General features: G+C 47.5%; 1 protein-coding gene and 1 pseudogene across 1 annotated transcript; one reads left to right on the top strand and one right to left on the bottom strand.

Annotated features, from left to right (window-relative positions):
- The window catches only part of LOC123191400 (uncharacterized), a 43,492-nt pseudogene extending 34,273 nt beyond the window's left edge, over window positions 1-9,219 (bottom strand).
- A 91-nt stretch (window positions 9,220-9,310) lies between these two features.
- LOC123191399 (senescence-specific cysteine protease SAG39-like) lies at window positions 9,311-10,416 on the top strand. Its single transcript, XM_044604155.1, has 2 exons — window positions 9,311-9,746; window positions 9,830-10,416. The coding sequence occupies exons 1-2, from the start codon at window positions 9,311-9,313 to the stop codon at window positions 10,414-10,416; spliced, it is 1,023 nt and encodes a 340-aa protein (XP_044460090.1).
- Window positions 10,417-13,989: the final 3,573 nt, after the last annotated feature.

The following is a 13,989-nucleotide window of genomic DNA, read 5'->3' as shown; positions in this document are numbered from 1 at the left end:
GCTGGTGCTGTCCCTTGCCGGAGAACTCTCCCTTGCCAGAGACTTCTCCCTTACCGGAAAACTCTCCCTTGCCGGAGGACTCTCCCTTGGCTCCTGGTGGGGCTGCTCTGCTCCTACACAAACCAACAGTCAGATATCAGCAAAGACAGAGTATCCATGCACACTTCACAGCGAAAAGCGAACCATATACTTACGCTGGGGGCTGCTCTGGAGAAAGGTTGCCGGGTCCGGCAAGGTTGTCTCGGGCGCACCCCCTGCTGTCGCAGTGGGTTCGTCCTCGATGACAATCATCGGGACCTTGGCTCTCTTTGCTGCTCTCTGGGCCAGAGTCCTGAAGAGGAACAAGTTCAGAGTAAAGCAAATGAGATACAAGACAAAATAGCAAGAATTGAAGAACTACAAGTACAACAAGAGAATCTTACTCTTCTTCTTCCTCGTCAGAGCTGAACACGGAGAAGTCGAAGTCTGGCTCACGTCCGGCACGAGGAGGCGGAGGAGTAGGTTCCCTTGGCCGCTTGGCGGGAGCAGTGGCGGTGGGCTCAGAGGGCCCCGCTCCAGTTGCTGTTGCAGCGTGAGGTGCTCCCGCGGCAACAGTGCTTGCCGCGGTGGAGCGTGTCACGCGGCACGGCGACTGTTGACTCACCTGCCGCTCAGCTACGTCACCGGCCTTGCGGAGACGCCTTCTTGGTGGGGATGGAGGCTCTGCTTGCGGTGAGCTGCCTGAAGATGAGGAGGAAGAGGAGTTGATCTCCAGCGAGCCGCTCGTATCCTTGGCGGGCTGGCTCGACTCGACGCCATGCCCGGCAGGCTCTTTCTCGCCGGCGGGCTCCCCTCGCTCGGCACGGCTTGCCGCCTCTGCTGCATCTACCTCCTCCACGGTGAATCCAAATTCGCCCGCGGCAGCGGCTGCCGCCGCCTCTTCCAGCCTAGTGGCGATGCGTGTCATCTCCGCATCGGTGGTGTCGCGGGTGAGACCATCCTTCTCGCCGGGGCGGACCAGCACTGCTACCAAGCCATTGAAGAACTCCTGCACGACGTCGTCTGCAGGCTCTTGCCAAGTTGGCACAATTCCATGCGAATCGCACAGCGGCATCATTGCGCGGATGCGGTCGAGCGAGGAGTTGTTACACAGTGGAACGACGCCCCCCCGGCAACCTGAACACTTCGGGATGTTGAGGGTCGTACTTGAACAGCTCCTGGAGCATCGCGTTGAGCTCCAGAACAGTGAAGTTGAAGTTGAGGCCCGGCCGTAGCCTCATGATATCCGCCGCATTCTTGAACTCCCAGGCGGGTCTCCCCCGTTCCTGCAGGGGGGCGATGCGGCGGCGAAGAAAATCTGCGCCAACAGCGCCTACAGTGAGCCCGGCAAGCCTGAGGCGCAGGATCCGGGTGACGGCAATCTTCAGCCTATCGTCTTCAGGGGCCACGTCACTCCAATCGCTGCCGCGTGCTACTGGGGCTTGGCGCCGGGCGGTAAACGGTTGCGGGTTCTCCTCGACAATCCAGCATCAGTCTGCTCTCCACTCCTCCCACTTGCCGCAGAACTCTCCCTCCAGATAAGTGTCCTTCTTGCCGGCCCTTGAGATCCAGGCGATTCCGCCGGATAAAGGCTCCCCTCTCTCTACTCGGGGCATAAAGAAGTGGCGAAAAAGGGCTACATTGGGATGGACTCCGACAAAGTTTTCGCAGAGATGTGCGAAAACTGCCATGGTCAGAACGGCATTGGGGGTGAAGTCAAGGAGGTGGAACCCGTAGGTGTTCATAATATCGCAGAAGAACTCAGAGAAAGGAGGGCAGAGCCCTAGTAGAAGAACAAGGCGAAGAATGGATATCCATTTGGAGCCGTCCTCCAAGCGACGGCTGGAAGTACCTTCGTGTGCGGGTGCGCTCGCGTTTCCGTCGACCAGAAGAGGTAGTAGTTCTCCCTCAGCTCCCTCGCGGAGAGCTTGGGGGGGGGGATTGCCCGCTCCTTTTGCAACGCCGCAAGCCGCTGCGCCTCGGTCGACTTCACAACCTTCCCCTTGTCGGCTTTCGGAGCCATGGCGGAAGTGGTGGAGGAGGTCGACGGCGTTGGTGGTGCTGGTGGCGATGGGGGGCGGGGCGCTGCTCTCTTTCAGCTTTGGGAAGACGAGGGAGCGGCGGAGATTTCCGAGATTGGAGTAGCAACTGGCGAATGGGCGAACTACCCCTGTTTCCCCTGCTTATAAAGAGGGAGGGGGCGGACATTCCGCATTTCCGAATAAAGAAACCACCCACGATCTCTCCCACGATGCCGCATTCAACGTGTGCCGTTCGGGGAGGGCGCGGTGGATACGGGGAGAGATACGGCGTAAACCTAGGCCGCGCGTGCCCGTGTCCTCTTTTGGGCCTGGCCCAACAGCGCTCGGCACCGTGTATGGCCCAGGCCCGGGGGCTCCTGTCGGTGTACTAGAGTAGGGGTACCCTAGTATCCCGAACTTGTGCACGGGCAGTCGCAGCGTCCCGCGGCAAGGCTTGCCGGGTGACCGCCAAGGTCCTCCGTGGTTCCTTTGGAGCCATTCAAGGACAAAGTATCCAAGCCAAGGAGACAAGACCCCGGCAAGAGGAGCTAGCCGGGAAGGCCAACCAAGGCACCTCAAGACCCCGGCAAGAGGAGCTTGCCGGGAAGGCCAACCAAGGCATCTCAAGGAACTTGCCGCGACGCGCAACGCGTCCCGGCAAGGCTCGGTGAGCGACAAGCTCCCAGACGCGACAAGACGACAACCGCGGCAAAGCGCTTGCCGCGGCAAGCCACCACTCTGTGCCCGCGCTCCAGCACATCCACCAACGTGTCGCTCTGGGACCCTTCCAGGCATACGTGGCGGAAGGCTGTGCAGCCAGGGGCGCACGGTGGCAAGCGGCACTGACAAGATTGCCATCGTGGCGAGCGGTGGCGTCCCTGATGGTCCCTTTTGCACTATTTAGGCGACTCGGATGGGCATTTAATGCCCTTGTATCCTGCCGTCAAGGTTAGGTATGATACACTGTAGCAGGTAGCTGTACCAACCACAGCACCTTTACATTTTTACCCTTGTCTACGTTGCCACCTGTCGGTGACCCCTTGAGCATATAAAAGGAGGCCCATGCGCAACATAGAGGGGTGTTGGGAAAAAGAGAACGCTCACGCTCGGTCTCGTTAGCTGCTGGAGTGTACTGTAGCACTCCGCGCTCCCGAGCAAGAACTCAATACAAACCACAAAGCAGGAGTAGGGTTTTACGCATCCATGCGGCCCGAACCTGGGTAAACTGCTCGTGTGCTTCGCCTCGATCCGCTCTTCATGCGACCTCCGCCCCCGCCGAACCGAAAGGGACTCGGCCCGCCGGTCCCATAGGTGTCCGTGGATCAGTCCCCCGGCAGGGTGCTAAGCTAATGGAATGGGTCATGTCAATCAGATCATTCACTTAATGATGTGATCCCGTTAATCAAATAACAACGCATTGTTTATGGTTAGGAAACATAACCATCTTTGATTAACGAGCTAGTCAAGTAGAGGCATACTAGTGACACTTTGTTTGTCTATGTATTCACACATGTATTATGTTTCCGGTTAATACAATTTTAGCATGAATAATAAACATTTATCATGATTATAAGGAAATAAATAATAAATTTATTATTGCCTCTAGGGCATATTTCCTTCAGTTCCAAGGCCATGTTTGTACATGCTAGGCTCGTCAAGTCAACCTAAGTGTGTTGCGTGTGTAAATCTGGCTTACACCCGTTGTATGCGAACGTTAGAATCTATCACACCGATCATAACGTGGTGCTTCGAAACAACGAACCTTCGCAACGGTGCACAGTTAGGGGGAACACTTTCTTGAAATTTTAGTGAGGGGTCATCTTATTTATGCTACCGTCGATCTAAGCAAATAAGATGTAAACATGACAAACATCACATGCAAATCATAAAGTGACATGATATGGCCAATATCATCTTGCGCCTTTGATCTCCATCTTCGAGGCGCGACATGAACACCATCGTCACCGGCATGACACCATGATCTCCATCATCATGATTTCCATCATCGTGTCTTCATGAAGTTGCCTCGCCAACTATTACTTCTACTACTATGGCTAACGGTTAGCAATAAAGTAAAGTAATTACATGGCGTTTTCATTGACATGTAGGTCCTAAATAAATTAAGACAACTCCTATGGCTCCTACCGGTTGTCATACTCATCGACATGCAAGTCATGATTCCTATTACAAGAACATGATCAATCTCATACATCACATATATCATTCATCACATCCTTTTGGCCATATCACATCACATAGCACACCCTGCAAAAACAAGTTAGATGTTCTCTAATTGTTGTTGCATGTTTTACGTGGCTGCTATGGGTTTCTAGCAAGAACGTTTCTTACCTATGCAAAACCACAACGGTGATATGCCAATTGCTATTTACCCTTCATAAGGACCCTTTTCATCGAATCCGATCCGACTAAAGTGGGAGAGACAGACACCTGCCAACCACCTTACGCATCAAGTGCATGTCAGTCGGTGGAACCTGTCTCACGTAAGCGTACGTGTAAGGTCGGTCCGGGCCGCTTCATCCCACAATGCCGCCGGATCAAGATAAGACTAGTAACGGTAAGCAAATTGAACAAATCATCGCCCACAACTGCTTTGTGTTCTACTCGTGCATAGAATCTATGCATAGACCTAGCTCATGATGCCACTGTTGGGGAACGTAGTAATAATTCAAAATTTTCCTACATGTCACCAAGATCAATCTAGGAGATGCTAGCAACGAGAGAGAGAGGGAGTGCCTCTTCATACCCTTGAAGATCGCTAAGCGGAAGCGTTACAAAGAACGCGGTTGATGGAGTTGTACTCGCGGTGATTCAAATCGCGGAAGATTCGATCTAGCGCCGAACGGACGGCGCCTCCGCGTTCAACACACATACAGCCCGGGGACGTCTCCTCCTTCTTGATACAGCAAGGGGAGAGGATAAGTTGAGGGAGAACTCCAGCAGCACGACGACATGGCGGCGATGGAGCTCGTGGTTCTCCGGCAGGGCTTCGCCAAGCACTGCGGAAGAGGAGGAGGAGTTGGAGGAGGAGAGGGCTGCGCCAGGGAAGGGGGTGCGGCTGCCCTCTCTCTCCCTCACTATATATAGGGGAAGGGAGGTGGAGGAGGAGCCATAGGGTTCCCTAGGGGAGGGGTGGTGGCCACAGGGGAAACCCTAGATGGGTTTGGGTGCCCCCACCCCTAGGAAACTTGCCACCCAAGCTGGGAGGGGTGGCTGTCCTAGGGGAGGCGCCCCCACCTCTCCAGGTTACGTGAGATGGGGTGGGAGGGGCGCACATCCCCTTAGTGGGCTGATGTGCCCCCTCCCCTTGGCCCATAAGGCCCCCCAACGCTTGCCGGGGCCTCCGAAACACCTTTCGGTCACGCTGGTCGTCACCCGGTACTCCCAGAACAATTCCGGACTCCAATACCCTTCGTCCAATATATTGATCTTCACCTCCGGACTATTTCGGAGTTCCTCGTCACGTCCGGGATCTCATTCGGGACTCCGAACAACCTTCGGTAACCACATACTATTTCCCATAACAACTCTAGTGTCACCGAACCTTAAGTGTGTAGACCCTACGGGTTCGGGAACCATGCAGACATGACCGAGACATCTCTCTGGCCAATAACCAATAGCAGGATCTGGATACCCATATTGGCTACCACATGTTCCACGATGATCTCATCGGATGAACCACGATGTCGGGGATTCAATCAATCTCGCGTATACAATTCCCTTTTTCTATCGGTATGTTACTTGCCCGAGATTCGATCGTCGGTACCCCCATACCTTGTTCAATCTCGTTACCAGCAAGTCTCTTTACTCATTCTGTAACGCATGATCCCGTGGCTAACTCCTTAGCCACATAGAGCTCATTATGATGATGCATTACCGAGTGGGCCCAGAGATACCTCTTCGTCATACGGAGTGACAAATTCCAGTCTCGATTCGTGCCAACCTAACAGACACTTTCGGAGATACCTGTAGTGCACCTTTATAGCCACCCAGTTACGTTGTGACGTTTGGTACACCCAAAGCATTCCTACGGTATCCGGGAGTTGCACAATCTCATGGTCTAAGGAAATGATACTTAACATTAGGAAAGCTTTAGCAAACGAACTACACGATCTTGTGCTACGCTTAGGATTGGGTCTTGTCCATCACATCATTCTCCTAATGATGTGATCCCGTTATCAATGACATCCAGTGTCCATGGTCAGGAAACCATGACCATCTATTGATCAACGAGCTAGTCAACTAGAGGCTTACTAGGGACATGTTGTGGTCTATGTATTCACACATGTATTACGGTTTCCGGTTAATACAATTATAGCATGAACAATAGACAATTATCATGAACAAGGAAATACAATAATAACCATTTTATTATTAGCTCCAGGCCATATTTCCAACAATATTCAGATCCAAAAGATTCAAGAGAAAAGTTCATATTGACATAAAAATAATAATACTTCAAGCATACTAACAAAGCAATTAGGTCTTCTCAAAATAACATGGCCAAAGAAAGTTCATCCCTACAAAATCATATAGTTTAGTCATGCTTCATTTTCGTCACATAAGAATGCTCTCATCATGCAAAACCCCGATGACAAGCCAAGCAATTGTTTCGTACTTTAGTAATCTCAAACCTATAAACTTCCATGCAATATATGAGCGCGAGCCATGGACATAACACTATGTGTGGAATAGAATATAATGAGGGGGGTTATGTGGAGAAGACAAAAAAGGATAAAGTCTCACATCAACGAGGCTAATCAATGAAGTAATAAGCCTATAAAATACTCCCTCCATTCCAAAATATAGTGCGCCCGCGCTTCCCGAGGTCCAACTTTGACCATAAATTTAACCAACAAGACCAACTGCGGTGGGAGAAAAAATTATATAATTGAAAACTTCTTTCGAATACGAATTCACTAATATAATTTTTGTTGTCGCCGCAATCGGTCGTGGTAGTTAAATTTGCGGTCAAAATGGAAGCACGTGGATAGAGGAAGCACTACATTGTGGAATGGAGGGAGTATTCAGTGGATCACCTCCTTGCTAGATATTATAGGTTATTTACTCTTAGCGCATGTTTGTGAAACCTGACGGTCAATATATCACAGAAGTAGGATTGGGAGGTGTTGGGAAAAGTAGGAAAACGTGGAGCATCTGTGCAGCTATCCAGTGAATAAACATGCATGGTTACTTCCAACCAACTCACGGGCCTCTGCTTTATGTTAAGCCTTTATCTCTTCCCATAGCGCTTGACCATCCTCCCATCCTGTGATAGAGATATGGAGTAATCTCATCTTGTAAGAGATTCATGGGACCAGAAGGGTAAGCGCTCCGACTACACAGGGAGAGGACACATTCCATCCATTTGGATCCCGCATTGGCACTAGTGTACGAGCTTGAAGTGTCCGGATCCGGTGACACCGACAGTTCCAAAGCTGGGGAACAACCGGATGCACTTGTGGAGCTCATGATTGGAGATATCAATCAGCGGCCAGTTTGGGGATCAGCGTTGGATGGTGCGATCTTTATGTTAATGGTCACACGAATGTAAGCATGCTTCCCTATGGAGTCATTTTAATTATCTAATATGTGCGAATGTAAGCATGTTTCCCTATGGAGTCATTTTCTTCGTCGCTTCTCTTCGTGAATATTGTAGTAAATTAGCGCCCTTCGATCAATATTCCAGAAATGCACCCCTCAGACACCCAATAGCGGGGACCTTATCATTTTGGGCTGCCTTTCACAGTCTTGATGTGGGTTACATAAACGTACTCCCTCGTGCCTGAGAAGCACCGTATAATGGCCGGGATGATACCATAGTTTGTGTGCCACCTGTCGTACACAAGCGGCTGGCTTGCTGGCATGAAGCGATTCCGCTGTGCTGGTTGTTCTGAACATACGGGGCAGCCGCAGTAGCGCCTATTTTTTGCTGCGACGATCAAGTCCAACCTGTTTCATTTTTTTTAACTTTTATCTTGTACTTTGCGGTGGCAACATGAGTTCAATTTAAGTGCATGCTTTGTTTCGTTTCAGTATGGATTAAGTTTGGCATGACCACTTATTTAACCAAGCAAAAAAATGAGACCAACCAAGGGATAACCCTCGTTAGCATTTTTTTTATAGGAGAAACTCCATGAGCACCGCGCGTTCGATTCGGGACTCGAACTCGGGGCTCAGCCAACGGGTCGATGCCCCGTCCTCTTAATTAACCGAGCACAATGTGGATTATATGGGTTACTTATTTTATGGTGATACCAGCAGACCTTACAGTGTAGAGATAAAGTGTTCCAGGTTAAAAAAATGTTGCAAGTAACACTACCGAACTAAATGGGATTGCCTTTAAATTTCACCGGTTCCTAGTTGAATAAAAGTCCATTTCTATGTTGTTTTATACGAGTGCAGCGTTCCTGTGCCCAGACTCATTTGCATCTGGTCAGTAAAAAAACAAACAAACACTAGACAAATTCCAAAAAAAATTGTGTGGTAGATAATTTGATGCGTGAGTTTCGCTCCAATTTTTAAATCATTTGAACATCTGAGGAACTCTCAGAAAAAAAGACAAATCGGGTCGGAACAGTGTGTGAACAGTAAACATTTTTACAGACCTTGAATTTGTCTTTTTTTGCCAAGAGCTGCTCAGATGTCCAAATGATTTGAAAATTGATGCGAACCTCACGCATCAAATTATCTTCTACACACAAAAATTGGAATTTTTTGAATTTTTCAAGTATTTGTTTTGATTTTTTTTGTCAGGGCGGGTTCACGGTACGTATCAAAGCAGTTACTTGATTCTTTTGTACAAACTGGTGTCACGTCCACGGTACTCTTCTGAAAATTTATTTTCATGGACACGGTTCTTCTTTCTTTCAATAAATCTCTCAAGCAGGGATCACTGTCAGTCAGATGTACACCCCGACATAAACAAGCAGGAGTCGCTATCAGATGTACACCAAGCGTACTTCTTTGTTCTGCCGTATCATTTTTATACAATGTGGCCGGCCAATCAGATGTGTGCGTCATTTTTATACCACTAGCCGGCCACCATAATCCACGGCAACGCACAAGCTCTTTTCCACAAAATAACTTCGTACAAACACCGTATCTCTCAGTCTCCTATTTTTAATACGTACTTGACACTATATATACCACCAAGTGCCATCCAACAAACCAGACCAAAGTACAGACACTTGCCATCCTAGGTTGCCTCTGCCGCTGCAGTACTGTCATTGCAGTTCGGTACCTAACCGAAGATGGCCATCCACAAGGCTTTGCTTCTTGCCATCCTCGGTTGCATCTGCCTCTGTGGTACAGTCATTGCAGCTCGTGAGCTGAATGATGACTTGTTGATGGTGGCGAAGCATGAGAACTGGATGGCTCAGTATGGCCGTGTGTACAAGGACACCACTGAGAAGGCACGTCGGTTCGAGGTTTTCAAAGGCAACGTCGAGTTCATTGAAACATTCAATGCCCAAAATCACAAGTTCTGGCTTGGCGTCAACCAATTTGCTGATATCACAAATGATGAGTTCAAGACAACCAACACAAACAAGGGATTCAAAGCAAACTCCATGAGAGTTCTTTCTTCTGGATTCAGGTATGAGAATTTGAGTTTGGATGCCCTTCCAGCAACGGTGGACTGGAGGGCCAAGGGAGCCGTCACTCCTGTCAAGGATCAAGGCCAGTGTGGTAAGTAAAAAGCCATTGTGATGCACGGCATATATGTGTTAATATTTTGTTGGATAACACTATAACAACAAAATTATTTCTAGGCTGCTGTTGGGCATTTTCTGCTGTTGCCGCGACAGAGGGCATTGTAAAACTGAAAACCGGGAAGTTGATCTCACTGTCGGAGCAAGAGTTGGTTGACTGTGATGTTCATGGTCAAGATCAAGGCTGCGAGGGAGGACTCATGGATGATGCCTTCAAATTCATTATCAAGAATGGAGGCCTTACTATGGAGTCAAGCTACCCATATACTGCAGCTGACGGCAAGTGCAAGGCTGGATTCAACAGTGCCGCAACCATCACCGGCTTTGAGGATGTGCCTGCCAATAACGAGGGTGCCCTTATGAAGGCGGTGGCAAACCAACCAGTGTCTGTAGCTGTGGACGGAGGAGACATGACGTTCCAATTCTACTCTGGTGGGGTGATGACTGGGTCCTGCGGCACTGACTTGGACCATGGAATTGCAGCCATTGGATATGGAAAGACTAGTGATGGCACGAGCTATTGGTTGATGAAGAATTCATGGGGCACAACTTGGGGCGAAGATGGGTACTTGAGAATGGAGAAAGACATTGCAGACAAGAAGGGCATGTGTGGTCTTGCCATGGAGCCTTCTTACCCAACAAAATAGGAAGATAGCCAAATGCGACCTAATCATGCATATGCACAGTTCTCAAACAACTAAGGTCCCCATATCCTATGTATAGTTCATATGTGCCCCTAAATTGTGTATGAAGATGTATCTTATGTACATACATTGCTATACTTTGTAAAGTAATACTATGTATGATATATTGTATGAGAAAATTGGATTAAGAATTATGATATATATTCCATGAAGCTTTCAAATGTCTAAAACATTTGACTATGTTAAGAGTAAACTCAAAAGGTTATTTTCGTATATATGGTTTTTATATAGTGTCATTTCGTATTTATAGGAATGTGTCATTGGACAACGCCCGAGTGTTACTAAATCTTACAAAATGGAATAAATGGAGTATATGTTGGGGAAAAGAAATTTTGTCATTGGTGCACTATGTATTTCTCAACCGTGATATTTTTTAGTGTATTATCTCATGTCAAATTACTGTATGAGCGTGTTCTCTACATCTTACACAACAAGATGAAATCCTAACTCTCCACGACCATAGATCAACAGGAGTATGAGTTATAGTCAATTCAGCTATCGCCATAAACCCGATTCTTATAAAGGCGACCTATACAAGGAGCTTTAACTTCGTACCCGACTTCTGATGAGATTCTATTCTATAGTAAAGAGGAAGAATACTCCTCTATCAACACATGTACGTTGAATCAGCCAATCATTGATGAATTAAACAGTTTCACTACAGACAATCCTGGATAACTGGATCTAAATTGAACTCCATAAATACTTGGATGCAACCTTTTCGTATCTGAACTCCCTCCTTCATGCATTGCCACATTTGCCTTCTTCATCCACTTTGCAACATTTGTACGACACTTCTCATTTTTTCTCCTCATATATCAACATCAAGATGCAGCTCTCCACCCCCCCCCCCTCCTCAATGCATGGGCCACATCCGCATGTTGATCTCACATGCGCTCTCCACAGACATTGATGTGATTGGCTGGTTGGTGGACTGTGGCATTGCGACCATTGGCATGCTATCAACCATTACTTCTGTCGCTAAATTTCATCCACAGCGCATCATGGAACAACATGCAGGTTAAAAGTGCAATATAAAACCCCTCATAAAATTTATATTTGTAGCAAAAAAATATAAAATTTCTCATATGATGCCTATGGTCATATGCGCCAGCGCCAACACCCCAAGTGGTGGACACCAAGGCATGATTATCCCTTCTTCCATCGGTCACGGAATTATTCAGATACTAGCAAAATGCCCCGGGGCTTAAGAGATTGTCCGCAGATGTCATTGTCTTGTGGCTGTTATGTGATTCGTGATTAAAAAGACAGAGAAAATATAGCGAAAGCTCATCCATCATTCGGTTGATAATCTTAAGCGGTCATAGTGCGTATTTTGCAAGATAAATAGTGTATAACATTTTGAATTGCAATTATAAGCACATAGAAAAAGATCTTTATTTATTTATTTGTATGGTCCCATATGTGGATAGAAAATATAACGAAAGCTCATTACTGGTCTCACATGTGGATAGAAATGCATTTATTTATTAGACTCACATATGAATTCATCGCCAGCTTCAACATTTATAACTGTCTAGAAAAGATCTTTTGTGCCTCACTAGACATCACAACCGAGAGAAAAGGCTTTGCCAGAATTGCAGAGCCCATTTCCAAGCTCGGCAAGGTCGCCGGCATCAAGGTTGTAGACCGTCCATAGGCGCTGTTGTCGAGGAAGAAGGCCGGCACCATCGGGCAATGGTCTTGGTGCACCATCTTGACACCATGTAGTTGGCCTCCTGTGGTTCAAGGTCGTAGAAGGAGTTGACAAGAATGTATCATGTGGCGCGACAAGGATGGGGCGGAGCAGCGGAGGTCTTGGTACGCCAGGTGCCGGCCTAACTGGAGCATTGGGTTCGTGTGCCTGCTGTCTGATAGACTCGTGCATCTCCCAGATGACGACCAACCCGTTCAGGTGCTCGTGTACGACTCACAGAAGCAAAAGTTGAAAACAAACCTTGAACTTGTAGAAGAAATCTAAATCGACCCTGAACTTTCACTCCCGGAAATCAACACATCGAACTATCCGGTCCCGGTATATTTTGAACCTTGAGAGAGTTTCCAAACAGGGATTGTCGACATGGCATGTTGAATCCCGGAATTGCTGACTGCGGTCGCAACTGGGCCGGCCCAATAGACGTGTTTTTTTCGTAACCTGTTTGTTCATATTCCTCTAGAGTTTCGTATATGAACGCTCATGTCTGTTCTTATATACGACGTGTGGTATATAATAACTAGCAGCCTTCAGGGCGATTGGCTAGGTGCGATCAAGCTCACTGATGGCTGCTAATATTTTTTGTCTCTCCTGTAAAAGGGATTGTGTGCATCGATATTCTCATTGATCATGCACTAGGCACATATATAGGTACAAGGGGTGCGACGCTACCTCTTTTAGCACTGCGTTCGTTTTCCCCGAAGAAGAAGGGATAATGCAGCAAAGTAGCGTAAGTATTTCCCTCAGTTTTTGAGAACCAAGATATCAATCCAGTAGGAGGCTACGCGCGAGTCCCTCGCACCTGCACAAAACAAATAAATCCTCGCAACTAATGCAAATAGGGGTTGTCAATCCCTATAGGGCCACTTACGAGAGTGAGATCTGATAGATATGATAAGATAATATTTTTGGTATTTTTATGATAAAGATGCAAAGTAAAATAAAGGCAAAGTAAATAACTAAGTAGTAGGAGACTGATATGATAATGATAGACCCGGGGGCCATAGGTTTCACTAGTGGCTTCTCTCGAGAACATAAGTATTCTACGGTGGGTGAACAAATTATTGTTGAGCAATTGACAGAATTGAGCATAGTTATGAGAATATCTAGGTATGATCATGTATATAGGCATCACGTCCGAGACAAGTAGACCGACTCCTGCCTGCATCTACTACTATTACTCCACTCATCGACCGCTATCCAGCATGCATCTAGAGTATTAAGTAAAAAATAGAGTAACGCCTTAAGCAAGATGACATGATGTAGAGGGATAAACTCATGCAATATGAAGAAAACCCCATCTTGTTATCCTCGATGGCAACAATACAATACGTGCCTTGCTGTCCTTACTGTCACCGGGAAATGACTCCGCAAGATTGAACCCAAAGCTAAGCACTTCTCCCATTGCAAGAAAGATCAATCTAGTAGGCCAAACCAAACTGATAATTCGAAGAGACTTGCAAAGATAACCAATTATACATAAAAGAATTCAAATAAGATTCAAATATTATTCATAGATAGAATTGATCATAAACCCACAATTCATCGGTCTCAACAAACACACCGCAAAAAGAAGATTACATCGAATAGATCTCCACAAGAGAGGGGGAGAACATTGTATTGAGATCCAAAAAGAGAGAATAAGACATCTAGCTACCAACTATGGACCCGTAGGTCTGAAGTAAACTACTCACACTTCATCGGAGAGGCTATGGTGTTGATGTAGAAGCCCTCCATGATCGATGCCCCCTACGGCGGAGCTCCGGAATAGGCCCCAAGATGGGATCTCGTGGATACAGAAA

This window comes from Triticum aestivum, chromosome 2A (genome assembly GCF_018294505.1).
Source record: "Triticum aestivum cultivar Chinese Spring chromosome 2A, IWGSC CS RefSeq v2.1, whole genome shotgun sequence".
In the NCBI taxonomy this organism is placed as follows: domain Eukaryota; kingdom Viridiplantae; phylum Streptophyta; class Magnoliopsida; order Poales; family Poaceae; genus Triticum; species Triticum aestivum.
This window is presented reverse-complemented; position numbering and strand designations above follow the sequence as displayed.

What these genes read in the sequence shown, in the direction of transcription:
- LOC123191399 (XM_044604155.1), top strand. Translation starts at nt 9,311, where the DNA reads ATGGCCATCCACAAGGCTTTGCTTCTTGCCATCCTCGGTTGCATCTGC. An exon ending in CAAGGATCAAGGCCAGTGTG is followed by an intron (nt 9,747 to 9,829) that starts GTAAGTAAAAAG and finishes AATTATTTCTAG; the next exon opens with GCTGCTGTTGGGCATTTTCT.